General features: G+C 57.5%; 6 protein-coding genes and 1 non-coding gene across 7 annotated transcripts; 3 read left to right on the forward strand and 4 right to left on the reverse strand.

Annotated features, from left to right (window-relative positions):
- Positions 1-778: 778 nt before the first annotated feature.
- BCV69DRAFT_300622 (HMG-box) lies at positions 779-2,598 on the reverse strand (the record flags this gene model as incomplete). The annotated part of the gene is made up of 2 exons (XM_025494477.1): positions 779-1,590; positions 1,677-2,598. The coding sequence occupies 2 exons, from the start codon at positions 2,596-2,598 to the stop codon at positions 779-781; spliced, it is 1,734 nt and encodes a 577-aa protein (XP_025346463.1).
- Positions 2,599-4,513: 1,915 nt separating this feature from the next.
- Positions 4,514-4,586, forward strand: BCV69DRAFT_t36. Its single transcript has one exon. It is a non-coding gene; the product is annotated as a tRNA-Val (tRNA).
- Positions 4,587-4,722: 136 nt separating this feature from the next.
- BCV69DRAFT_284447 (putative kinesin-3 motor protein) lies at positions 4,723-10,320 on the forward strand. The gene is made up of 5 exons (XM_025493045.1): positions 4,723-5,004; positions 5,133-5,356; positions 5,489-5,502; positions 5,577-5,892; positions 5,967-10,320. The coding sequence occupies exons 1-5, from the start codon at positions 4,947-4,949 to the stop codon at positions 10,185-10,187; spliced, it is 4,833 nt and encodes a 1,610-aa protein (XP_025346464.1). The 5' UTR covers positions 4,723-4,946; the 3' UTR covers positions 10,188-10,320.
- On the reverse strand, positions 10,316-14,588 carry BCV69DRAFT_262218 (hypothetical protein). Its single transcript, XM_025490711.1, has 4 exons — positions 13,938-14,588; positions 13,639-13,832; positions 13,385-13,522; positions 10,316-13,301 (listed from the first exon to the last, which is right to left on the reverse strand). The coding sequence occupies exons 1-4, from the start codon at positions 14,470-14,472 to the stop codon at positions 10,425-10,427; spliced, it is 3,744 nt and encodes a 1,247-aa protein (XP_025346465.1). The 5' UTR covers positions 14,473-14,588; the 3' UTR covers positions 10,316-10,424.
- Positions 14,589-14,826: 238 nt separating this feature from the next.
- On the reverse strand, positions 14,827-18,446 carry BCV69DRAFT_284450 (PMT-domain-containing protein). The gene is made up of 2 exons (XM_025493046.1): positions 15,742-18,446; positions 14,827-15,663 (listed from the first exon to the last, which is right to left on the reverse strand). The coding sequence occupies exons 1-2, from the start codon at positions 18,130-18,132 to the stop codon at positions 15,157-15,159; spliced, it is 2,898 nt and encodes a 965-aa protein (XP_025346466.1). The 5' UTR covers positions 18,133-18,446; the 3' UTR covers positions 14,827-15,156.
- Positions 18,447-18,681: 235 nt separating this feature from the next.
- BCV69DRAFT_284452 (hypothetical protein) lies at positions 18,682-21,377 on the forward strand. The gene is made up of 2 exons (XM_025493047.1): positions 18,682-21,088; positions 21,224-21,377. The coding sequence occupies exons 1-2, from the start codon at positions 18,779-18,781 to the stop codon at positions 21,296-21,298; spliced, it is 2,385 nt and encodes a 794-aa protein (XP_025346467.1). The 5' UTR covers positions 18,682-18,778; the 3' UTR covers positions 21,299-21,377.
- A 286-nt stretch (positions 21,378-21,663) lies between these two features.
- On the reverse strand, positions 21,664-25,679 carry BCV69DRAFT_284454 (hypothetical protein). The gene is made up of 8 exons (XM_025493048.1): positions 25,007-25,679; positions 23,957-24,910; positions 23,691-23,856; positions 23,433-23,605; positions 23,276-23,349; positions 22,879-23,186; positions 22,465-22,806; positions 21,664-22,343 (listed from the first exon to the last, which is right to left on the reverse strand). Exons 1-8 carry the CDS (start codon positions 25,442-25,444, stop codon positions 21,886-21,888), a joined length of 2,913 nt encoding a protein of 970 aa, XP_025346468.1. The 5' UTR covers positions 25,445-25,679; the 3' UTR covers positions 21,664-21,885.
- Between the last annotated feature and the right edge of the window lie 423 nt (positions 25,680-26,102).

Here is a 26,102-nt window from a genome sequence, read left to right on the forward strand (position 1 = left end):
ACTTCCGGGCGGCGGGCCAGGCAGCAAAGGGCACAGAGACACAAGGCACAGGCGCCTTGAGCCTTGACCTTGTCTACACGCTCCCTCACACACGTCCGTCCCGCGTGGACAGCGAGGGCAAGACGCTGCCTCTCCCGCTCCCGCATATCCCATCTTGCAGATCCCACACCTTGAAGCGGCCATGATGGATCACACACCTTCCGACTTCAGCACGCCAGGGAGAATTTTACCACATTCGATTTCCAAACGACGAGCGTAGACTGCAATGTAGATGCTTAAGTAGTGGTAGCAAGCAAGAAGAAAGGGGGTTACATAGAAGAGCAAAAGGAGAGATTCCCCCCAGAGCAGAGCTCAGAACTCGAAGAGCCACGAGCCAAGAGCGTCGGCGCGAAGGAGCAGAGGGCCACTAGCAAAGAGGGTATGGAGGCAGCTCAGCGGACGAGTCGCTTGACTTGAACCGTACAGACACTATAGGGAGACAACAAACGGGGAAACATGGGGCCAAAGACGCAACAAGAGAAGAAGGGGGGACCGAGAAAGTCTGGGCAGCGATGCAGGGGTAGAAGAGAGAAGCCGGCGGACATGGAGAATCCAAGCTGTTGGTACAAGTGGTGACGACCGCGGCGAGGTAGAAGTGCCACACGACAGACTGATAGAGACTGCTAGTCCATGATGAGAGCCCAGGAGAAGATTCTGGCGGCGGGTTCAGGGATAGGATAAAGATCACTCAAGGACAGGCATCGCTCGGCGAAAGCGTCACCTTACCTGCTTGCTCTGATCATCCCTCCAAGCCAAAGCCACCTTCGTCCTTGCTCGAGAAGCCCAGCACGGCGTCCTCACCCAGTCCAAAGTGGCTGTCAAGTTTGAAGGCCTCGTCACCACCGGCTCCTGCAGCCAAGCTTGGGGGCACACCTCCTTCGCCTTCGTCGTAGCCTCCATAGTCTCCAGTACCACCCACAGCAGAGCCACCTTCCTCGCTGTCATCGCGCAGACCATCGCCTCCGACGCCGTGAGAAGCCTCGTAGTCCTTTCTCAGACGCTCGTATTCGACCTTGTCGGCTTCGGCCTTCTCCAAGAATGGCTGCTTCTCTGGTTCCTCGAGGCTGCGCCACTTTGCAGCGGCTAGCACCGACTGCTTGGTAGTCTCTTGCTCGCCATGGAAGACATCTTCGGTCATCTTTGGGTCTGCCCTGATCGCTCGCAGGAACAGGAAGTAAGCAGAGAGAGGCTTCTTGGGAGCGTTAGGGTCCTTGAGATTGCCCTTGCGACTCTTTCCAGCCTTGCGCTGAGCCGTCCTGAACATGTTCTCCTGCTTGATGTCTTCCGGAGTGAGATGTGACTTCCAATCCAGCATGTCTTGCTCCCACTGCTGCTTGGCTTCTTGCGAGCGCCTTTGGAACTCTTGCTTCTTCTCGTCGGGAAGAGCGGCGTACCGTTGGCCGGCATCCTTGGCCACATGGGCGACGTTGAGACGGGCTCCGGGCTGCTCGGCTTTGATCTTCTGCAGCTCCTCAGTGAAGTAGACCTGCCATGCCGATGGGGCCTGCTTGGGGGGCTTCAAGTGGGACTTGAGGACGGGAGGCTTGCCAGCTGGTGTAACATCGGACGAGGGACAAGTCACGTCAGTAAGCTTACCCTAAAGCGCAGCATCGTATCCCTTAAGCGCGTAGACTCACGTTCCTTCTCCTTCTTCTTGCTGACTTTGTCCTTCTTCTCGCCGGCGTCGGGAGCTAGACCGCCAGGGGCCGCACCACCGTATGGATGGTGCCTGTCGCCACCGGTGTTGGCCTTGCTGCTTTTGGCCTTGCCAGAGGCGGGAGTATCCAAGACAATGCCCATGGCAGCCAATGCGACAGGGTCATTGGGATCGACACCCGCTGCTGCAGCAGCAGCGATGGCATCGGATTGTGCCTGCGCTTTGGCGCCCTTGGCACCGCCACCTGCCTTCTTGGAAGGTGCACCTGCGCCGTTTCCGACACCGCCAACGGAGCCCTTACGACCCGAGGCAGGAGCTCGAGATGCCTTTCCAGATCCCTTTGCACCAGCAGGCGTCTGCAGAGGAGCAGCGATGGCGCTAGGGTGAGAGTAGCCGGAGCCGGGCATCGTACCGGCAGAGCCCATCATGTTGTGAGCATGTGCGGGGTGCATCATACCGCCTGCATCCTGGTAGTACATGCCGTGTTGAGGAGCCATGTGTGAGTATGACGAGGGATGCACGCCACCCTGGTAGTCGACATTGTTGCCGCCAAGGATGGATTGACCTCCTCCGGGTTGGCCGCCAAAGGCTGCTGCATTGACATGGGAGTAGTGCTGCTGCTGTTGGGGGTTCGCGTGGTGGGTAGGGTAGTGTCCAGAGTAGCCACCATACATGCCCATGTGAGTCGAATGGCCACTGCCAGGCTGGAGATAGGACATTGAGGGCGACTGATCACCGTGCGAGGGGTGGGCAGCGTAACCTCCGTATCCGCCGTGTACACCAGTGTGTGCATTGTGGTGAGGTGCACCGCCGGTACCATACGCGCCGGCTTGCTGACCGTAGAAGCCGCCGTGTTGACCGGCACCGCCACCTTGCTCGTGGGAGAAGGCAGATGGCTGCATTGTTGAAGGAAGGAGTGTGTGCTTGAAGAGAAAGGGAGACACTGCGTTACGGCTTATTACGCGTCAAGAGATGCTCCGAGACGCGTGAAGTAAGGGAACGATCCAGGAGGTCTTCCTAGGAGCGCGTCGCGAGCGGACCTATCGGTGATGAGATAGATGAGGTGAGACGAGGTAAGTGGAGCGGGCAAGCCGGTATCCGAGTTGCGTGCTACCAGGAGAAGGAGTAAGGGAGAGGCGGACGCGTGAGTGTGTGTGTGGATGCGGGAGGAAGAGAGCGGATCGGATGGAGGAAGCGCGAGTGGGGTTGTGTCCACCGAAAGCGGCGGACAACAATCGGTCCGGACCCGAACCTCGAGTGGCTGAGTGCGCGGAGCGCTTTCCGCCCCCCTCACGCTTGGAGCATCGCATCGCACCTGGGGATGCTGCACCGATGAGAGGCGGGCGGCCTATACGAGGAAATCCATCCACCTGGCCCTCCTTTCGGTACAGCATTGGGCACGGACAATGTTGAGACCAACACTCACCTTTGATCCCACGGGCCGTCTTGATTTTTCTTCCCGTTGTGGGGTGCAGATGTGAAGCTGTGCGACGAGCAGGGACGTGGTGCCTGGATAGAGGATAGACAGGCCAGGAGCAAGGAGGGAGAACTGACACAAGGACAAAAAGGCGATCGGTCAGTGATGAGACCACGGAGCACAAGGAGAGGGCACTGGACGGAGCTCGGTCGTCTCTATCAAGGCGGCGGCCGAGGCAATGTGCCCATGGTACCATGCAGTGGCGGCATCGGGTTGCATGCCATTCCCCACGAGCCACCGACACGGCGATGTGCAATTTGGCTGTAGAGCTGTGAGCCTATACACCGGCAAACTCTTTTTTGACATGCCTATCTGTCTCTCTCTCTCTGTCTGACGCCGAGCATGGAAGTGCCCTGGGCGGACTATGACGGTGTCGCAAGGCAGGCAGACAGACAGGCAGCGCGGGGAAGGGGACAGACAGGCAATGGTACTCGGCATCGGTGTCGTCGGCCCCTCGGCTGCCATGGAGAGTGTTGTGCTCTCGTTGTCTAGGCGAGGCCAAGTGGCCCGCTGAGGCAATCTGTTCGGACACAGATAGAACTTCTGTGGGCCCTGCAGCAGCAACAAAGATACTCACCGAAGGAGGAAAGGGCCAGCCAGGGGGGTTTGCAGGATGCGGTGGTGGCGGCGGAGGTGGATGCAAGTTGCAGAGACGAGGAGAGGAGCAGAGGGGGCGCGGAGACGGGCAAGGAGGCAGGACGAGGGGAGCGAGGAGGACAATGAGAGAGGAAGTGGCCGTCTTGGTGCTTGTGCTGGGGAGGGTTCCAAGGTTGATGTGCTCTGGGTGCCTCGAAGGGGGCGGGGGGGAGGGGGAAAAGGGAGAAGAGGGGGGGGACGAGAGTGCGGGCGGGTGCGGGTGCGGATGCTTGATCGGCTTCTGGTGCTTGTGCTGCTTGGGGTGGCTGTGAGTGGCAGCAGCAGAGGCTTGCGCTCGCAGGCAGGCAGGCTAGGGAGCAGGGCGAGGTGATCGGCTGAGGCTGTCGGCGTGAGGGCTGAGCGTTCTTGGGTTTGCTCTTTGGCACGAGGGGCAGCGGCGGCGGCGGGGCGGCGTGTGTCGACGGGAGGCCAAGGTGCGAAAACAGGGGGGGGGGTGTGGGAGGAAGAGGAGCACAGTGGTGAGATGAATGTGCCAAGCAGTTCGCCAGAGCCTCGCCCCCTTGCCCACGCCCAGCAGCAACGCGCGGCGGCGGCACCGGTTGCTCCGCGGGCCTGGAAGGAGCAAGTGATCGCAGAAGCATCCGGGTCCGCGGAGCGCGCTTCTCCGCCGCGATCAGGCCAGAGAATCCCCCTGGACGTACTTGGACGCCTCGGCGTCAAATTTTGCCCTCGCCGTTTGAAGCGCTCCAGTGGCCCAGCGGTTAGGGCATCGCTATCACACAGCGGGGATCCCAGGTTCGAACCCTGGCTGGAGCAGGGACATTTTTCCTTTTGTCCTGGTCGTCTAGAGGTAGGTATGCTTTTGGTACTCCGATCCGACTTGCCTACTTCCGTGTCGCATGTGGGTCCAGCCAGGCTGGCTGATGTCTGGATGGTGTCTGTCACTGGCTGCTCACACCTCCTGATCCCCGAGTCGCAGCACATCATCATCGCCTAGCCAGAGCTTGCGACCGCTCAGCTCAGCTCAGCTCATGTCAATTCGGCTCTGATGCCCGTCCTTCTTTTCTACAAGTTGCACTCTGTACAGTCTTGCACCTGACCTTAGCCCCTGTCTTTCGCCCTACTCGCACGGGGCGCAGCCTATCTTCCCACATCGCTTGGTAGGCTACGGCGAGGATGGCGGACTCGGGCAATATCAAGGTCGTGGTGCGATGTAGGCCGATGAATTCGAGAGGTAAGCACTCAGAGCAGACGAGATCCCGCTAGCTCGACCGTCAGTCCGGCTCGCGATTGCTGCCTAGCCGTCTTTGCAATGGGACCACTCACCCCACCTCACCACTGTCCCCACACCCTCCTTTGCAGAGCGCACCCGCGGCGCCTCGAACCTCATCGAAGTGCAAGACCAGCATCAGCTCGTCCTCAATCCTCCCTCTGACGGTGACAGCCGCGAGAGTACCAAGGCCACCAAGAAGAAGTCGATGCCCTTTAGCTTTGATCGGGCGTACGACGAGAATACGGAGCAGAGGACCCTCTTCGAATACGTGGGGCTGGAGCTGCTGGAGCATGCCTTCAATGGGTTCAATACTGTGAGTGGGTGCGACGAGGGATTGACAGCGAAGGGAAGACAGCAAGTGAAAATGGCGAGCCGGAATGCAGGATCTGTACTGGGGCAGGCAGAACGCTGACGCTTTGCTGCGACGGGGACGATCGTCTTTCAGTGTGTCTTTGCTTAGTGAGTAGCCTTGTAGAGAACATGCTACTTCTCGGTCACTCTTGCTGATCCAGATACTGCCCTGCCTCTTCTAGCGGCCAAACAGGGTCTGGGAAATCTCACTCCATGGTCGGCTATGCCGAAGCCAAAGGTCTCATTCCTCTCACTTGCTCCAAGCTCTTCGACGATGCAGATCGTATGATGGCCGAAGACCCTGAGCTACGGATACGAGTCGAAGTGTCCTACATCGAGATCTACAACGAGAAAGTGCGAGACTTGCTCAATCCGGCCAACAAGGGGAATCTGAAAGTGCGAGAGCATCCCAGTATGGGCCCTTACGTGGAGGATCTCAGCAAGCTGGTAGTCTCGACGTTCAAGGACGTAGAGAATCTCATGGACGAGGGCAACAAGGTAAGATGTTTGACTTCACAACGAACGATCAGTCGTCGCTCACACCATTTGCAACTTTCGCCTCCCTTGAACAGGCTCGGACCGTGGCTGCCACGAACATGAATGAGACGTCATCTCGATCTCACGCCGTCTTTACTCTCGTTCTGACCCAACGCCGCAAAGATACTCAGACCAATCTCGAAGCTGAAAAGGTCTCTCGCATATCTCTCGTAGATCTAGCTGGGTCAGAACGAGCCAACTCGACGGGGGCAACCGGCTCACGCCTGAAAGAAGGAGCGAATATCAATAGATCCCTCACGTCTCTGGGCAAGGTCATCGCGGCACTTGCTACAGCAAGTATGACAGATTCGCCTCGCGCCCCAAGAAAGAAGGCTGCTGCCGCCGAGCATGTCCCGTACCGAGATTCTGTCCTCACATGGCTTCTCAAAGACTCGCTAGGTGGTAACTCAAAGACGGCTATGATCGCAGCCATCTCGCCAGCAGACTACGATGAGACGCTGAGCACTCTTCGCTACGCTGATCAGGCCAAGAAGATCAAGAATAAAGCAGTGGTGAACGAAGATCCGAATGCCAAATTGATTCGAGAGCTCAAGGAAGAGCTAGAGATGCTCAAGCAGCGAGCTGCAGGCGGCACCAGCAACGTTGCCGATGATTGGGACCCTACGATACCACCTGAGAAGCAGATTGTGCGCTATCGGACCAAGACGGGAGAGATCAAGACAGTCACGAAAGCCGAATTGCAGGAGCAGATGGAACAGTCAGAGAAGCTCATGTCGTCTCTCAACGAGTCCTGGGAAGAGAAGCTACAGAAGACTCATGCTATACAGGTCGAACGGGAGAAGGTGCTCGAGGAGCTCGGTATCACCATTGACAAGGGCAATGTAGGAGTCCGGACGCCCAAGAATCTGCCACATCTCGTCAACCTGAATGAGGATGCTCTCATGAACGAATGCTTGTTGTACCAGCTCAAACCAGGAAAGACGGTGGTAGGCAACGTTGATTCGCCGTCTTCCTCTGCTCACATCAGGCTGTCTGGTAGCAAGATCTTGCCAGAGCATTGCACTTTCGAGAACACGGATGGCGTAGTCACCCTTCATGCTGGTGTCGACAGTATGACCATGGTCAATGGCAAACGGATCTCAGCGGACCAGCCCAAACGATTGCGGTCCGGATACAGAGTCATTCTGGGCGACTTTCATGTCTTCCGCATCAACAATCCCACAGAAGTTCGCAAGGCTCGCGACCGAGTTGCATCGGCAATGGCACAGTCGAACGGGTCTCCTGGCAGCTCAGCAGATGTATCAACTCGGCCTGAGTCGCCTGCATCTGAGGATGGCCATGATGTCGATTGGACCTATGCTCGGCGAGAAGCCATTATGAATCACCTCAATGGCCAAGACGTTGGGCTCGACCATCTTTCGAACGAGGACCTGGATCGCCTTTTCGAAGATATCAATCGTGTACGAACTCGGAAGGGCACACCTGGCCTGAGTAGACCCCATTCGCGGCTCAGCTCTTCTATGTCCGCTAGTGGTGAGGATTCCGAGTCACTGTCCTCAGCTCGGCCCTACTCCCTAAGCGCATACACCGAGCAAACAGACCTTGACCCTTGGAGCGTTCCGTCGGAAGACATGTCCGTTGATCGTTCGACAGACGCCAGTGTTGTTACTAGTGTCGCGGATGAGTCCAACGTCACCGCTGATCAGAGCATTGTTGAGACTGAACTGCTCAAAGCGAAGATCAAGCGGTACGAAGAGCGATTCTCCAAGCTGGATCCCACTGGCAAATTTCGCGATGATGAGGACGAGCCTCTTACTGATCGGCAGAGAGCACTTGTTCTCAGCACTCTCAAGACTTGGCGAGCTACTACTGCTGTATCGATGGCTGAGGATGTGCTTTCGAACGCAGCGCTGTTGAGAGAGGCCAACGTCATCGCCAAGGAGCTGGGAAAGAAGACGACCTATCAATTCACCATCGTCGACGGACCTCCTCTCTCCAATCCCACCTCTAGTATAGAGTCGATTGCCGGACTCACTGACTACGATGACGTCGTTGACGCTGAGTTGGCGGCCGGACCCAAGCCATGCATTGCCATCAAAGTCATTGACTACGAGCACACATCAATATACCTATGGTCGTTACCAAAACTTCAACAACGGCTCAGTAAGATGCGCAATCTTTATACCTTCATAGACAAACCCGAATACTCTCAGCATTTCAATTGGGCCGACCCTTTCTACGAGTCACCGGCGCCGATCTATACCTTCTTCGGGTCATGTCTTGCACCGCTGCTTCCTCTCACAAAACGACAGTCAGGCAAGTATCGCCTGCCCATATTGAGCTCACACAGCGACTCGATCGTAGGCAAGTGCAGCGCTGAGGTCAAATTTGTCTCGCTCACCGCACCGCCCTTGCGTGTCAGCAACGGCCACGGTGCCCACGCAACCTCGCGCTTTAGCAACACTGATCTCGCGATGGGCCACAAGCTTTCCCTTCAGCTGACAGTAGATTCGATAGAGGGGCTCTCTGCGGAATTTGTCTCCGCCGCTCACATACAATTGCGCTTGAGCAGCATCGCAGGACCCCAATTAGAAAAGGACGATAGTTTTGCCTCTTCCGTTGTAGAGATCGCCGACGCCAAAGACATAGATGCTCTCAAGCTACGTAAGACGGTCGCCATCATCCTCACGGAAGACGTCGTCTCACATCTCAAGACCGGGTGTGCTTCTGTTGAGATCCATACCAAGGTGAGGAAACGCCACCTCACGCGGATCGTCGAATGTGATGCGAAGCGCGCAGTGGCGAATGGGACGACCACTGCGTCCGCCGAGCCTGACTCGCCACTGGGCTCGACGATGTCACCCTCCCGTCCTGATCTGAAGCATGCGCCGCCGTCACAAGGGCGCCTAGCTGAGACGGAGCTAGTGAGCGAGCAAAGGCATGACATCTTGGCGACCGTTAAGCTTTGCGAGCTGGATGCTTCTGGTGACTACCAGCCGGTACAAGTGCGCTCCATCTCAGGTCTCGATCCCGGTGTCTTCCTCTTGCGGCAGGGACTCCAGCGCAAGCTTGTCATACATTTGACCCATGACTCTGGTACTCAACTGAGCTGGACTCGCGTCAGCAAGATTCAAATCGGCTACCTTCGCCTCCTTGACGGCAAGGGCAGAACTACCGAGGCAGCAGCAGCCAGCGCAGTGAGGCTGAACGTGCCCGCAAAGCAACAAAGCCGCCATTCTTTGGCCAATGGCACGAGTCATCTCGATGCTTGGACTTGGTGGGACACCTCCGCGCACGATTGCGTCTTCCTGAATCGAGTCACGGCAAGTGATCAGCGCGTCCTCCTCCGACTGACAATCGAAGTCGACGTGGACAGCTGCGCATCTCCAGTAAAGCTCTCGATGGACTTGGCGATTGCAATCAAGGCACGAGACGCTAAGTCGCAAGGCAAGATCATGTCGTTGATCGAGACGGCCACCTCGGGCGTCCGCACACTCCAGACTACTTCGGGCGTCTTCGCAGTCAAGCTGACGCCGCCTCAGATCATGAGGTCAAAGGAGCTCTGGAGGCTGAACACTGCTGGCAAGTACGTTCGTGGACAAGAAAGTCTGGGAGACTGGCGACCTCTAGGCGTTCACTTCATCGACGAGCACGAGAGGTTCATGCGTCGGCAGAGGCATCTCGTGCAGAACGAGGGCTGGCGCACCGTACTGGAAGGCCTCGATGGCAAGTCGAGCCTACTGAAGTCGACGCAGCAGTCGACATCCGTGGCAATGGAACGAGCTCTTGATCTTTGGCAGTCTGCTGTGCGCTCGAGCAAGGCTGCATTGGTGTCCCTGCCGTCAACGGAGTCCCTCGCAGACCTGTCCATCGAGCCTGGATCGAGTGAGAAAGCAGACACAAGCATCACCTCTATCCTCTCCCCTCGTCCAACCGCTCCCGTGAAGCTCGTTCCAACTGTCACCCTCCTGCCTCGAAGCGATGCGGCTGCCAAGAAGGGCCACTTGATGATGCCTGTCGACGCACTAAGCGACTCCTGGACGAAGCGCTTCTTTGTCCTCAAGCGCCCCCACCTTTTCCTCTACGCCGACTCGCGCGAGACCGAGGAGCTCCTTGCCATTCACCTGGGCACCTCTGCGATCCGTGTAGAGTACGATGAGAACCTGGAGAAGCTCCTGCAACGACGAGGCGTCTTTGGACTTTACACGGCTGCCAATTCGTATTTTTTGCAGGCACCGAATGATGCAGAGAGGGATAGCTGGATTGCTGCTTTGCATGGGGTGCGGAGAACATGAGTAGGGATAGTGGTGGACGTCAAGCAGGATGGAAAGGAGGGGCGGGGGAGGACCAGCGGGGTATCAGCAGTAGTAGAAGTGTCACCTATCATCTTTCCCCGACTCCCTTTTCATGATCAATCTTCATACCCCTCTCTTCATTTCTTCATTGAGCATTCAGGCATGGTGTGAGGTAGTACAATTGTTCCGCCGTGCAGGAGTAGATGAAAAGTAGGTAGGTGCAGCTGAACATCCTCCTCATCCTCTATCCTCCCTCGCCCTCCTCTCCCTCAACAAGCTGAGTGCCATCCGATTATGTCCACTTCTACTACCACTCCCATATCCATATCCACTAGCACTACCACTACCACTACCACTACCACTAGTGCTAGAAGCGATATACTTTCCCTCCTCTCTCCCCTCTACAAATCCCTTTGCACCACCAAGCGAAGCGCCATATGCCCTCACGCACACTCCCAGCTGTTCAACCGGCTCAACATCTTCTGCAGGGAGTAACTCGAGGAGAGTCCGAAAGAGGGAGAGACGTTGCGAGAAGAGAAGGGGGGAACGCTGTGATGCGTCTAGGGCTGGACCGGTAGTGTAGTCTGCTCCTACTCCTACTCCTGCTCCTGCTGCTGCTGCTACTCCTGCTGCTGAGCTAGAGAGAGAAGGAGACAGAGCACTGTTGCCTTGAGCGGGGTGCGAGGCGGTAGAAGAGGTGAGGGTGGCGGATTCGCCTAGACTAGGGCCAGGGCCCGGGCCCGAGCCCGATCCCACCGTCGTAGGGTGCATTGAGTTGCCAGAGGTGGGACTGGTGGGGGAGCCTAAACGTGGTAGCGTTTGTGAGACGGAGAGCATGTCTGCATCGTCATCCACAGCAGGCAGTCCGTCCGATTCATTGTCGTCCCCATCATCGTCGTCTTCACCAACTCGTTTGCGCTTTTCCTTTTCTCCTTCCCTCTCTCCAATCTCCTGCACATTCTCCTCGATTTCAATCTCCTCATCGTCACCTCCGTTGACAGAGGATTCACCTCCGAGAAGTCCCGCGACGAGTTTGCGGAAGGCCCGTGCCTCTTCAGGCGCCTCGTGATCCACTACGGCCGCCACCTCCGTCTGTAGATAAGCAAGAGCCTGCATCGCCTTCCACCCACCTCCATCCGCTGCCGCTTCTTCCTGACTCGATGAAGGAGGTGCAAGGAGAGAAGTCGCAAAGAGACCGCGCCGAGGAACGACGACGGCCGCGGCCATCTCCTTGAAGCGCTGTTGCCGGAGGGCAAACTTGGCGCGACGGAGCACCTCACCTACTTGTGGCCGCAAAAGACGGAGGGACCAGAGATCGTCCAGACGTGCAGACACGCCGGGACCGTCTTGGGTGGCTTCAGCTGGGTTGCCACCGAAGAGGAGAAAGCTTTCCGACTTGGCATCAAAGATGAGCTGCGAGGCGTAGCGAGGCTGAGGCTCTCGGATCCTGAGCTTCTTGAAAGAGGACGAGCCGGGAGCGGCAGTAACGGTGGCCTTGCTGAGACGATCGGTCGCCTCTTCCGCCTCTTCTCCCCGATCCGCATCATACGTGTCTTTCTCTTCGTCGTCTTCCTCCTCCTCTACAGGCAACGAGGTGCTAGCCCCGCCCTTCCAGACCTGCTGCCACTCATCGCGCTCGATGCTATACACCCAAAACGAGCTACGAGGTCCGCTCTCGGACTGCTTAGTACGTCGTACGATACCGCTGTAGAGGTGAATCTCCCGCTTGACAGAGTCGATGGAGGCTCTCTGAGTGAAGCCTCCCTCGGGACCTGCTCCGCCATGGCTGTAGTCCCTTGCAATCTGCCGCACAGCCCCAGAGGAGAGATTGTAGGTGTACATATCCGCCAGGTACGAGTCTGCTCGCTGACCCGCCAGGATCCACAGCTGTCGCTTGCCGTCTCCGTTTCCGCCTCTCGAGCCCGTGTCAAGCAGCATCGAGTGGCCTGCCCGGCTGAGAATCTTGCCTCCGGTGCGTGTATCGTCGTCGAAGAGGAAAGTCCAGGTGCGCTGAATGCAATCGTAAGACCACATGCCCGACAGCTGTACCTGCGCAGGATCCCAATGCACTACGCGCCCACCAAAGACGTACATCATCTGGCTCTCCTCATCCACGACCATTTGGTGGTCAAAGATCAGCTTCGGTCCACCATCGAGAGCAGTATTCGAGGAGAGACGATCCCAACGCTCATTGCGAGTGGAGAAGCGGAAGAAGTCCGAAGTGTGCGGCGCAGAAGCAGTCTCCCCAAGGCGAGGTGAAGAAGGAGCACGGGTGCCCTGATCCCGTGGCGACGCTGCTGCTAGGTTGGGACTGAGTGTCGCCGCCCTTGCAGTAGACGGATCTGACCCGCTCAGTCCTGGTGCATCTCGAGTGCTCCTACCAGGCGTCGCAGCCCCTGCTCGTGGTGTAGTACCTGTAGCCAGTGGACTCCGAGCGCCAGCCTCAATCACCTCGGACCTGAGGTTCCTCTGTTGCTGCTGCTTCTCATAATCGACGTATCGTCCCAGGACATAGATGATTCCAGACCGACTGTCGAACGCCATGCGATGACAGCTCCTCGGGCTGGGTCCGCCTTGCTCTGTGGTGTCTCGGCTGATGCACCTCCATCTGCTTTCCTCGATGTAGTAGATCCAAAGATCGTTGAGATCGACCTGACCGTCCCAGCCGCCGAAGAGATACGCAGTGCCCTTGACAGTATCTAGCACGAGCTGATGTCCACCTCGAGCGCTTGGTACCTCGCCATTGATGTCTGTACCAAGCAGCCTAGTCCACTCGGCCTGCTGAGAGCACTTGGAGACAAAGGCGGCAAAGAGACTGGTACCAGAAGACTCGCCAACGTCATCGCTCGACCCGTCGCTAGTAAGCCCAGCAGCAGCGTCCAAGCATCTTTCTGCAGCGTCCCAATCGCCGCGCATGATAGCTTCGTAGAGCTGCGTCACCAAGGGATGCTCGAATGGCCGCCTGGACGCTCTATTAGCGCCAGAGCTGCTAGAACCTGCGTAGCTCGTCTTGCCGTCCAACTTCGAAGAGGCGAGGAGTGCTTGGTAGGCCGAGTGATGGCCTCGTGCTCGAAGATGCTTGAGAATGAGCCGCATTGTATTGCTCTCGCAGTGCTGTGGGGAGAAAGGCGACGAGGAAGGCGTCAGTCTCTAAAGCCAAATTTGGAGTCTCCCAGCTCGTCTCTGCATATACGCACCTCATCGTACTCCTGCGCAACCTGGCTGATCAGTGCTTTGTCCGATACACCCTTGAGAGCAATATGCCAGATCGAGAAGTTATAGTTGGGTCTATGAGCTGCCAGTGGTACCACCTTGATATATCGCAGGGGAAGCGGCTGCTTGACAGAAGAAACAGGGTCAAAGCGTTTGTACGAGTCAGTGAGCATCTAAGCTCTCCCATCCTTCCCCTTCTCATGTTGACCATCTCATCTCTACCCGACCGGACACTCACCAATCCACTCCCATCCTTCCAGTTGAGTGCAAACTCCTCCGGCACACCATTATCCCTCAATCCCGCCCTCAACAATTTTGTCCACAATCCGCTATTGGGATCTGGATCAGAGGAAGGTCCACAGTACCCGTACACTTTGAAGTCCTTGAGATTGCAAGGGTGAGGTTCCTTGTACTTGCCAAAGTAGATGGACTCTGTTATTGTGGAATAAGAAGTGGGAGAGGTAGGTAGAGGGCGAAGATGAGTGATTGTGACCCTTACAAGCTGGACGCCAAGAGATTCAGGGCAATGATACTGACTGACAACGGCCATTTCCTCCAACTTCAGAACGACGTACTGCTTTCCACTTCCACTCCCACTTCCGCCAGTCACTCCAGCTCCCAAGTTCAACCCTCCTCTTCCACCCGGCCCAGCTCCGAGGCCAGCAGCTCCCCCTCCTCCTCCTCCAGAGGGAGGCACAGCGCTTACGCTAGCTCCGGACCATCTACTAGCCAGATCCATTGGTCGATCCACAAGTATATTCTGCGGTGCATAGGAGGAAGAGTAGGAGCTGACAGAGGAGATGCTATAGGGGAGGGTAGTGGAGGGGTGTAGGGAGAGGAGATCCGAAGTGCTGCTGCTGCTGCTGCTGCTGCTGGTAGAGGGAAGGGAATGGGAGACAGAGCCCGAGGTACCACTACCGCCTGCGCTTGTGCTGTTGCGTAGATGAGAGGAGGAGGAGGAGGAGGGCTCACTCTGCCCTTGGCCGTGGTAATGGGAGGAGGGCTTGAGAGCCTGTCGAAGCGGGGAGCTGTTGCCTGCCTGGAGGAAGGACGAGGAGGAGTAGGACGACATCCTCGCTGCTCGTCGCTTTGACGTGGGTGAGAGTGGGAGTGGGAAGTGGGAGTTGGTACACAAGGAGATGGAAGCAAGGTGCAAAGTCCTCTGACAGCTTCAATCCGACAAAGTAGTACGGTCTGTATGATGGACCCACCACTCCTCGTCCCACACCGCGTCACGGAAGGCGGAGTTGCAACTCAGGGCTGCACCTAAAATTGGCGGGGGACGGGGACTTGGCCCGTAGAGGTGGCGCGGCGTGGCGCGAGCGTGGCTTCACGTCCGCGTTTGGTGTGCATCGGATGCGGAGCGCCTGAGGCGGGCTATGGACAGGTGGGTGTGTAGATTAAGTCGATGAGCGACAATGTTCACATGGGATGAGTGGAGGCTCTTTGACTAGGGTGAGCTCCTTCATTGGATTCGTCCATTCATGGTGAAACGATGCAGCCGAAAAGCAAATGTACAGCCAGGAAAGAGACGAAACTTCCAGAGAGAAAAAGTTACACGTTTGAGGTAGAGAGGGGGAGAAGGAGAGCCCAAAGGAGGAAAAGATCTTTCCATCGAGTATCACACGGCCTTGCCAGGGAATCGCCATGCGCTTCGTCCCACCTCTTCTTCCACCCATTCCCAGTAGCCTCACCCAGCCCTTCTTCCTTGACTTTCTATACTGCCCATACCCCTTCCTACCCACTCCCACTCCTTTCAAGGCTGTGCCAAAACCGCCGTTCCACCAAGCACCATCTCCTCTACATGGTCCTGGTCCAGTCCCTCGGGGGAAATGGTGTGATGTGCGGCTTCTCCTCCCTCCGAAGCCGAAGCAGAAGAAGGTGTAGCCTCGTGGTGCTCCACCACTCCGTCCCCAGGCTGGAAGAGGGTTTGGATAGTTGCAAAGAGGTCTTCCTCCTTGGGGGCAGCTGGCTCAGCAACGACTCCCGCTGCTCCACCGTCGGCAGGTGACTCAACATGCACTGCTTCCACCGGGGCGGGGGCGGCTGCCGCAATGGGATCCGAAGGGGGAGCAACTGCTTCGCCTAGAGGCGATTCCGCGGCCACTTTGGGCACCTCTTCGAAAGCGTGGCCAACGGGCTGAGGAGCACCGATGTCGAGACCGGAAGAAGCCGTGGCTTCGATGGCTCCCACTGGGGCGGTGAAGGGGATGGACTGGATGCCGGGTGGCATGGTAGAGTACTGCGAGAGTGAGTTGGGGAACTGCAAAAAGGGAAGCAGAAAAATTGTCAGCATGTGGTGGAATCGGATGGAGATGGGCCGTGCTCGCCCTTTGCTCACCTCTCTGCAGTTGAAGTCCCAAGTCTTGAGCCATCGCGCTCCCTCGCAGCCCTTGGACGTCCACTCGCCTGCGTACGTCAGTGGTGCAAATTGAGCATAAGCCCACACCACCACGACGATCAGGGCAGTGGCGGCCGCCAGCCTGAACCGGGGTCGCAGTCCAGCAGTGAGCAGGTCAAAGAGGAGTGCCAGGAGAAGGACCGCAAAGTAGAGTGCCGGGAGGTAGTGGTGAATGAAAAGCTGGCGGGACATGAGGAAGAAGGGGAAGAAGTGAAGCGAGTAGGAGATGAAGAGGAAAGAGGCAGTCCTGTCGTAAAAGACAATCGTCGAGTCGAGGAAGTCCTGAGCTCCCCTCTTGGCTCGCAGCATCAGAAGAGCCCTAGTGCCAACGTAGACGAGGACGGCGACTGTACTGCCCCACCAGACAATGGGGTTTCCAAGGAGGTACACCTGTCGGTGGTCCTTTGACCAGAAGTTGATACCCCTCTTCATCGTGGGCCAGGTCGAGGGACGCGAGTCGTAGGAGTGTCGCTCCGTCAAACCCGCATTGGTTTCCCACATGACCTTCTGCAGCTCCCAGAACCGGTGCATAAAGGTAGGGCGAATGTAGTTGATCGTCTGCGCAGGGTTGGCAGCATAGTTGTCGATCTCGCCTTCCTCGTCCGTTGCCAGACTCTTGTTTCCGTGCATCGACAGACGAGGGTGGGTAGAAGTCTCTACGTACCACAGGGAGTTGGGCATTGTGGGCGACTTGTTGCAAGTCACTTCTTGCTGCCCAAAGCCCCAGTCTGGGAGAGCAATCTTGTGGCTGAACAGATAGCAACCGGTGAGAGTGTGCCTCAGTCGGAAGATGGTTCGCAGTGATCGCACCCTGTTAGAGGCCTCCGAGTCCCCTCCAGTGGCATATTCGATTTCGACCTTCCAGTTGTCATTGGCGTCACCGGCAAAGCCTGGGAAGCCGTAAGCAGTGACTTCATTCTGGAAATCGGACTCGGTGACCGGGGGGCGGTGAGGCTCGTGCGAGTGAAGGCGCTTGTCCGTCTTTCGGTGGACCAGTCTGATCTCCATTCCATCGAGGAGTGCCTGCACCTTCTTGCTCTTGTACTTCTCCACTTCGTGCGGTCCATCTGTGGTGAGCGGTACACCCTTCTCATCGACGGGAGTAGGCGGGTCATCGGGTCCTGGCGCAGCCAAGACAAGCCACTCGTTGTTCTCATCGATGTGAGGGTAGAGGGTGATCTGTTGCTGAAGCGATCCGGCAGGGTAGTTGTGAGAATGTGAGTGCAGAAGCCCTCCTTGAGTATTTAGATGGCGGAGCGTGATGGTGGAGCCCAATGCAACGTCGGCGAAAGTGTCTGGCATGCCGTGACCGATGAGAGTATGTTGGAAAGCCGAGGACATGAATGCATCACCATCGCCAGAGTGGTTGAGGACGCCCAAGTGCACGGCAAAGGTTGCGAGGTAGACGACAAGAGGAATGCCTAGGAGGCAGGCTCCTCGTGCGATGAAATGCTTCCAGAGAACGGACATCGGGAGATGAATGTTGCCCAAGTGATTCCAAAGCTGGGTGACAGTGGCCACTCCAATGCTAGCAATGGTGAAGAGTCCTACCCACTTTGTGGATACGACACAGCCGAGGAAGAAGCCCGTCGAGGCGAGCCAGGCCCACCAGTTGATGGTGAATGCGCGTCGCCTCTCCGTGTTGCAGAATTCGATCCAGCAGAAGACTGTGGATGCAGTGAAGAAGACGAGGAAGGAGTCGAGGAGGATGAGGCGCGACTGTGTTGCCATGGCATTATCGAAGAGGAGCAACACCGAGCCGACCAGGGCGGTTGTCCCACGCATGGAGAGGGCGCGAAGAGTGAGGTAGCAGAGCGGGATGAGAGCTACACCGAGGAAGGCTGGCAGAAGTCGCATGGCCACGTAAGGTACGGGCTGATGATCTCCAATGAGAAACTCGCTGGCAATGTCCTTGAAGTCGAACTTGCCATCAAAGTTGAAGAGATGGGCAGTGCCCGCGATGAGGAGCTTGGCCAGAGGTGGGTGCACGTCCATGAAGAATTTGCGGTTGATGTACTTCGAAGCGAAGCCACCAAAGTGCACTTCATCAAAGACGACGCTGGAAGGCTGGCCGATCTTCCATAGCCTGACGACGAGGGCCAGGATGGTGAGGCCAGCAAGAGGCACGATTTGAGAGGCGATGGAGGTGGGTGACTTGCCTATGAAGGGCTGGTTGGGTAGCCTCTTGATGGGCTTGGGGGACACGGAGCGCCCAGAGAGGCTGGTGGGCTTGCTGTAGGATGAGTAGCGTGGTGCGCTGTCGGCAGGTGCCAGAGGCGGGGAAGCGGCAGCGGCAGCAGCATTGTTACGGGTGCGAATGCTGGGCGCCATTTTGGGGGTGCGGTAGCTGGGTGAGTATTGACAACAGCGCCAGCGCCGGAAGACTGTGTAGACTTGTTTGGCCTGAAGAGGCTTTAGAACAGAATGGCTATCGTCGAGTGATACTCGTCGTTGTTGGAGTGCGGTACGTGTGGTGTGTTGCGGATGCCTGTGAGGTAGAGAGAGAGAGACTGAGGGAGGCTGTAGGGAGACGTTGAAGCTACCAGAAGTGGAGAATGACGATGATGAGCTACGTTCTACAGCAACGACGATGCGAAGTTGCGGAAGGAAGCTAATGACGAGGAAGGAAGGATGGTGATTAAGGTCCCAGGGTCGTCGTCGTACCGCACAGGCAATTGTGTTGTTCCTGCGTGGCGCACCATCCACGCGCCAGCCAGCCAACCGCCTCAGTCCGCATGGGGGGCGGGGGCGTGGCCAGGCAGCCTCCTTCCCCAATTGGCCCGCGGCATAGAGCTTCCCCTCACGCGCCCAGCCACTGGCTTCCTTCCGGTCCGACGACGTCCTCATCTCGGCTAAGTCCCACTCTACCGGCTCAGGGTGGGACCGCCGTACGCGACGCACCAATCATCACCAGGCAAGAAGGACTCGTCGTCGATACCAACCCACAGAGTCTCCCTCTCAAAGGGACCAGCCAGTCATGGCCTCCGTGACCAACCGCAATCGCCCAGTCCTCGGCTCCTCTCTCTTGGGCCGCGCCTCCTCCCTTTTCAGCCGAGTCCCGCGACCGATCCTCTTCACATTCACCTTCCTCACCTCGTCTTACCTCCTCACCACTGTACTCCTCTCCAAGCTTCTGTCCATCCACAATAGGATCAATGCAGAGTCCTCTTCAAAAGAAGGGCTCAAACAGCGCTTTGAGAGGAACCAGCAGGATGTAGACTTCACCGTGCTCGCACTGCTGCCAAGCCTCAAGGCGGAGATGGACAAGGTCATGGATGTAGACGCAATCACCAGGGAGCTCAAGAGCGTAGGCAAAGAGACGCAGCAGGCTGCTGTTGTACCGGAAATCAAGGCAGAGCCTGCTCAACAGGACACTGAAGCAGCTGCCGCCGCTGCTATTTCTCAACCTGAAGCGAAGGAAGCGGCCGAGCCAGACGCTCCTCAAGAAGATGCGGCCCTCCGTGCGGAGCCTCCCTTGGCCTTCGCCCAGTCTTGGCAGGCGGCGTCAGAAGGTGTATCAAAGTCCTCTGAGCCGGCGCCATCTGCACTGGACTCCATCTCGGAACCTCGCCCGGACCCAATCGCTCCACATGCGACACTTAACGGCGAGCACGGAGTGGGCGGTACGGTTGCAGTTCATGAGAATGGGCAAACAGACGCCAGAGTCGAAGCGAACGGTCATGCCGAGGGGATGGATGGAGATGTCAAGGGCAGTGAAGGTCAGGTCAACGGGGCTGTAGAAGACAAAACAGACGCTACAAAGGAAACAGAGGCGTCAGACTCTTTGCGAACGAGCGCTTCAACAGAGGCTCAGCAGCAAGAAGACGTGCAAGCGCCCTCATCGTCCTCTACCAGCCTCCCTCCGCAGCCAACAGAAGACCCTAAAGCGATTGTCCTCGCCGAGTCACAGCGTCAACAACAGCTCGCTCTCGACCGCAAGCGTAAAGCGGCTCTCTGGCAGCAGCTCAAAATCGTCACTTTCACCCGCTCCCTCACGGCCATCTACGCCATTTCACTCCTCTCTGTGCTGACGCATGTACAGCTGAACTTGCTCGGACGGTACGCCTATCTGAGGGATTTGGCTGGGGTGAAGCAAAAAGAGGCAGAGGTAGGAACGGAGACGATGAGGGCATTGGCGAGCGATCCTTTTGAAGACGCATGGGCGAGCGCAAATGGTACTCAAGCCTCTAACAGCTCATCGCAAACCAAGGAGACAGGCAAGAGCAACAGCAACACCTCGACCATCTCGGCCGAGACAGAAGAGCGGTATCTGACCTTCTCGTGGTACCTGCTTCATCAAGGTTGGAAGGATCTCAGTGAGCGAGTGAGGGAGAAGGTGGAGAAGGTGATGAGCAGTGTGCCCCTCAAGACGCAATTGAGTCACGAGGAGCTCACTTCGATCCTGCGGCGGATCAGACGGCGAATTGAATACGACTACGAGAGCGAAGTAGACGATGGGGAGGCTGCCGATGCCCTCGCCTCTCCTTCAAGCTCCAGCGCTGCCGCCCCTCCATACACTTTCCCAGGTGGACACACTCTCGATGCCTCTACCGGCAGTAGCATGTCCCTCGGCGCCGAGTCTTTAATGCCGAATGGCTTTTCCGTCCTTCCAGAGGAAGCCAAGAGCGAGGCTGGAAGCAGCAGCAGTATGAGTGGAAGCGGGACACTTTCCGTCACTACCAATGGGCGGGGGAGCGTGAGCGGAAGGCGCAGGAGACGGAGACGGACGCGCTTTGATCTGCTGCGAGCGTATCTGCTCCCAGCGACACCAGAGGGGGATGTAGCTCTACTCCGCAATGCTGGACTTCTTCCTAGCGACCTCACCTCCCAGGGCAGGGACGTAGGGCTAGAGGAGAGGGATCCCACTCTCGGTGCTCTTCTAGACGAGACGCGGGACATCATGGAGTCTTCCGACGCGCAAGACGTGAGCAGAAGATGTCTCGAGACCTGCTTCGAAACACAGTTGCTGGACGCGCTCCGTACACCTTTTGGACTCAGCCCCCTTCCACCCTCTGCTGCATCGTCTTTTCCCAATGACTTGCAAGCCCCGAGTAATAGCAGCAGTAGCGGCAGCGGTAGTGGCAATAAGGATCCTCATGCGACCTCTCGCGCAGGCTCTGCATCTACGGGAAGGTTCAGCGAGATTCTCACCGCTCAGCAGGAGGCGGAGATCCGCAATGACCCAAGTGGGACCATTGGGAGGAGGCTCAAGCTCGCAGCAGTCCTACCGCTGCTGGCTAGTAGGGGCACATTGGCTTTTGATGCGATGCCGAATGAGATTGTCGAGGTGAGTTGAGTTGAGTTGTGCACGTTCATGATGGGAGGATGGGAACGTGACTGCATTGCATCTTCCTGACTCCCCTCGATTTCCCCCCCTTTCCGCCTCCTCGTCTTCCCATTTCCCTCGAAAAATTGCAAACAGACAATCGCAGCGAACAAGGACCTGCAAGCCCTTTCGGCCATCATCTACACTTCCTTCACAGGGGACTGCTTGTAGTCTGCTGGGAGCGTGGGCCGGGGCCGGGGCTGCATCGTCGAGCGTCTCTTGAACGTCTCTTCTCTTTGAAGGGGGAGGGGAAAAAAGGGAAAGGGGATCGAAAATTGTCAGACGCGGGCAGCGTACAAGCAAGGAAGCAAATGGCAGGAAATGGCAGGGGTGGCACGGCGCTGAATCGTACGAAATATCAGGGATTCGACTTGCCCCCCTTTTCTTCTATCCAGCTTGTTTGTCTTGCCTTGCTCACTTGCTTGCTTGAAAAGTGATCTGATGTGATGTGCTCCCAGACTTGAGTCTCCCTTCAGATGACAGACAGACGGACGGATAGACGGACAGACAGAAGACGAGCTCGCTCCAACAGGCATGAGATCACCAGCAGCGAACCGACTGACAAGGGTAGTACAGGGACGGGCACTGAGACTGGCATTGGGACTGAGATCAGGAACTGTATTGACCGTTTATGTACACGTTTCATCGCAGCGTATCGCATCGCATCGCATCGCCTCAAGGGAAGCGACATCCTTCTTCTTTCTCTCCTTCTGCGTGCCCTTGCCCAGCAGTGCAGCCCAAGCCTTACCGTTGCCATCTCACCCAACGATCCTACAGCGCATCTGAACTGCAGCCCAGTACATCTCCTCAACCATGACCGCCGCAGGATGAGCTCCGTGGCCGCCATACGTCGCCGTCGCAGCCGCAGCCGTACCAACGTGCTTGCTTGTCGATCCTGCCTCTCCGTGCTCCTCGTCCTTCGCTCCTATCCCTCCACCGGCGCCAGAGCTAGCGCCCACATCGACGGCTGTACTAGACGAAGAAGACGAGCTGGCCCTCGCCGTCATCATCGCCGCACCGGCAGTCGCAGTCTCATTGGCGAGACTGTTGCCGTTGCCGTTGCCGTTGGCGGGGGTCGAGGTGTAAGGAGGTAAAGAGTCGACTTCGGCCGCCGAGGAAGAAGAAGCAGAGGAGAAGGAGCAGGGCGTCTGTGCTCGATGCGTATCGAGGAGGGTGCGGGCAAGACGGGCGTAAGATTCGACGGTTGTGAGGATGTCTGTCGAGTGGAGGGGGAAGAGTGAAGGGGAAGGAAAGGATGAGCACTCGATCTGAGAGCACTACCTCTGCTACTCCGCTCAGAAGGAGGAGGGCGACACCGCACCGGGTCAATTACTCACGATAGCTCTGCGCCGTAAGGTGCCACTTTGCTGGATCCTCCAGCACCCTAATCAGCAAGCCCCCAGCATGCGAGAGCAAGAAGTGCTGCCATGTCGGCAGACGCAGCAGACGCTCCGGCAGACTCTCTTGAACGATTTGCAGGGCCATGAGAGCGGACTCCTTGCCCTGGTTGACGATGTTGCGCTGCAGTCGGGTCGGACGAGTGGATTTAGGTGAAGTCTTTGTGGAGCGTGGGCTGCCAGAGGTGGAGTTGATCGATTGGGCGAGAGAGCCGACGTAGGCTCGAGCCAGATAGTAGGTCAGGCCCAAGTCTATCGCGAGGGGAGTGTTCGACGACAGATCTATGCGGAAGAGCAGATGGGCGGGTCAGATTAGACTGCAAGCTTGTGCATTGACTCGCAGCTCCAGCTCACCTATGTCCTTGCCAACGCTATCCCTCCAGTCCTCCAGCTTCTCCTCCAACAGATACTGCAGTTCTCTCATCGCATGCTCCGAGTCTCTGCTCGCCGAGATCACATTCGTTGTGGCCACGAAAAAGTCCATGATGCTGGCATGTCCGAGCAACTGGACGTCTTCCGCGCTCAGCCCCTCAGGTCGGGTAGGCTGGTCGTCCACCTCACGGGATTTCGAGAGCTCTTCACGGAGCTCCTCGCAAATGGGCCTTGCTGGCTTGCCAGGTGCAAAGAGGTCTCGGCTGTTCATGATTGAGGCAGCAGCATCACTGGCGGGGGGCAAGCAGTAGCAGCGAGAGAGGAGTTAGTCTCGTTGTACTGTGACCTTACGACAATTGACTGACCAGCCTTGACTCACACAATGTAGCTCTCCAGCCAAATCCTTAGTCGCAGAGACCTGCGAACGACGCGATAGGCGGGCAGCAGTGTCATCTGTTAAACGACGACTCAGGCGTAGGTCAGTAGCATGCCCTCGCGCCAACGATCTCGCCACGCCGGCCTCTTGGCCCGCTCACCTTTTCGGCATAGACCTGCTCTCTGTCGGCAGGACTGCTTTGTGGATCCATACGAGCATCGAATTGACGGAGATAGGCAAGTGCCCAAAATCTGACGACTTTGGCCAACTTGTTACCCTCCTCTCCTGACAGCCAGGTGGCAGCGATGCATAGGCCAGTAATCTCTTCCACCCCTGGACGGCGGAAAGGGCGATAGATTGGTAAGGAGTCAGGCGATGAAAGGTTGTGCTGACGACGGGACGAGATTGTAATACTCACCTACACCGAGCTCGCGATTGAGGTGCTGTTCTTCACTCAAAGAGTCGGCTCCAGCGAGATTTGCTTGCTCAGCAATCAACTTCCCGATGACGGGCGAGTACTTTCGCCCGGCTGGATCCAAGAGGGAAGCGGCAAGGGAGATGGAGGCTACGATCAAAGGTGTCATCTGGAAACGGAAGGCACAGAGGAGAAAAGAGTGTCGCAGTGTCAGGCAAGATGTGAAGTTTGTTGAGGCTGTATTGCTCGTCATAGCATCCCAGACTCACCTTTTCGTTCGGCGCAAATGTGGGAAAGCCAAAGGAATGGCTCTGCATATACTTGCCAAAGTACTGGAACAGGAGTGTGACCCTCTGGCATGGTACGTGACCCGTGCCGATCAAGTTGAGTCGAGGGTCGTCTCGTCCCACGTGAGAGACTGCAGATGCGTAGCTCCCTGCTTCCCATTGCACAGGAAGGCCATGTGACTTCGTCGTGATCGCATGCCTGACGACGTCAGGCAGGTTTTGAGGAGAGCTTTCCTGGTCTGCGATCGGACCAACCGATGCCATCGACGCACAGTCACGATTTTGCGACGAGACGAAGCCTTGTGAGATGCCGGGCAGAGGAGATGTGACCTTTGAATCACGGCCAGCCAGGAAGCGGCTAGGCGAGGAGCCATCCATTTTCACGGATGAGATAGAGCGAGCTCGCCCGCTTGGTGTCCAGCTGCTATAGTCTCCGTTGGACATTGTCACGTCTGCCCCGCTTATGAGCGCTGCCGGCGGCGGTAGGCGCTCTTGCGGCGAAACAGCATTGAAAGGCGTAGAAGCGCTGCTGCCGATGTCTGGACGTGGGCTGGTCTTGTGCATGGATCCTGCGAGAGATGAGTAGGAGGGGCTATGGGCAGGAGCGAGCTGCCGACCAGCAGAAACCGTCGGAGGGGGCAACATGGCACCCGGCCTGTTGTGGAGATTGCGCCATTCTGGGTGCTGATACACCTCACCCGAGGCAGAGGGGGAAGGGGCACAGTCTGACTTGCGCCCTCCTGCGGGCGGCATGGCAGTGATGGCATCGACTTTGCTGCAGAGCTGGGAGAAGCGACTTTCGACTGATTCTCTCCAGGCCTCGTCGTCGATGCGTACCCTCCATTTGCACTCCAGCTTGATGTCTACGCAGCGGCGGCAGGGTCCGCCGCTTCCATCATTGACACACTTGACCTTGGAGCGCCGACAGTTGACGCACTGAGCAAGGTGAGCGGAATGGTGGGAAAAGTGGTCAGCCACGCGGTCTCAAAGGAAGAGCTTGTTGCTTCGCGCTGCTTTGCTCAGCTTACTCACAGCCTTTGACTGAATGGTCTTTGGTCCTTGTCCACCACCTCGCCCCTTGCCTCCCTGTGTTGGCGAGGATCCTTCGTCACCGTCCTGTGATTGCGAGCTGGAAGAGCGTGCTCTGCGCGATGGTCCAGCAGCTGACATCGCCGTCGCGTGCGGATAAGAGTCAGGCGGTGGGTGAGAGTAAGAGTGAGACTGGTGTTGGAAGTTGGGATGAGGTGGTAGATGAGAGGGGGAGTGGGGAGGGTAGGATCGAGGCGTGTCGACGCTGATCCTCGGTCTGACGTTACGAGGATCGGTATGTGCGTGGTAGCCACTGTCTCTGCTGCTGCCGTGTGAGGAGAAGTAGTCTGCTGCGTTTGGAGAGTTGCTGTGATGTTGGTAGGATCCCCAGGTATGTGGTGGGGGAGCATAAGTGGGTGTAGAGACGGGCTGCTGGGCCATTGTGTTGGAGTAAGAGGGTCGTAGAGGTGGCATGGCGTGGATGGTGATGGGATGGATGTGGTAGGTGGGCAAGGTGGTGGTGATAGATTGCTTTGCTCAGAGCAATGGGATGTGCCTGGTCGCCCCTGAGCTGGGCCTTGTGTGAGAGCAATGCGAGCGAGGTGTAGGTGTGAGTGTGACTCCTTGTCCACGCCTGCATAGCGCTGCTTGACTCCCTCTCCTTGCTCTCCTCTTCGCCCCCCCATTCCCATGTCCTCGTCTGCTTCCCCGCTCTTCGCTCTTCACGCCGACGAGGATTGGACACAGAGAGAGAGAGTGGAGCCACTTGGCGGGGCGGGGTTGGTGCCTGTCCTGAGCCTTGGCAAGCGGGCATCCAATCTCAGCCCCCCTTGGCAAAGCAGGGCACGAGCGAGATGGCCGCCAAGCCAAGGCCAAGGCCAAGCCCCAGCCAAGGCCAAGCCTCGGCTCTGCGTCGCCGCCGCCGGCGTGGCGCCTCCCGCCGGGGATCAAGGCGCACAGGCACACCGCCTGACTCACCACGACCAAAAAAAGCTCAGACAGGTCACCACCTCCCACCCACACACACACACACTGCACACAGTACAGAATAGAAGCACTCGCACCCAACCTCGTGCCTTGGCCAAGAACGCCTATGTTG

This window comes from Pseudomicrostroma glucosiphilum (assembly GCF_003144135.1).
Source record: "Pseudomicrostroma glucosiphilum strain MCA 4718 unplaced genomic scaffold BCV69scaffold_12, whole genome shotgun sequence".
NCBI lineage: Eukaryota > Fungi > Basidiomycota > Exobasidiomycetes > Microstromatales > Microstromataceae > Microstroma > Microstroma glucosiphilum.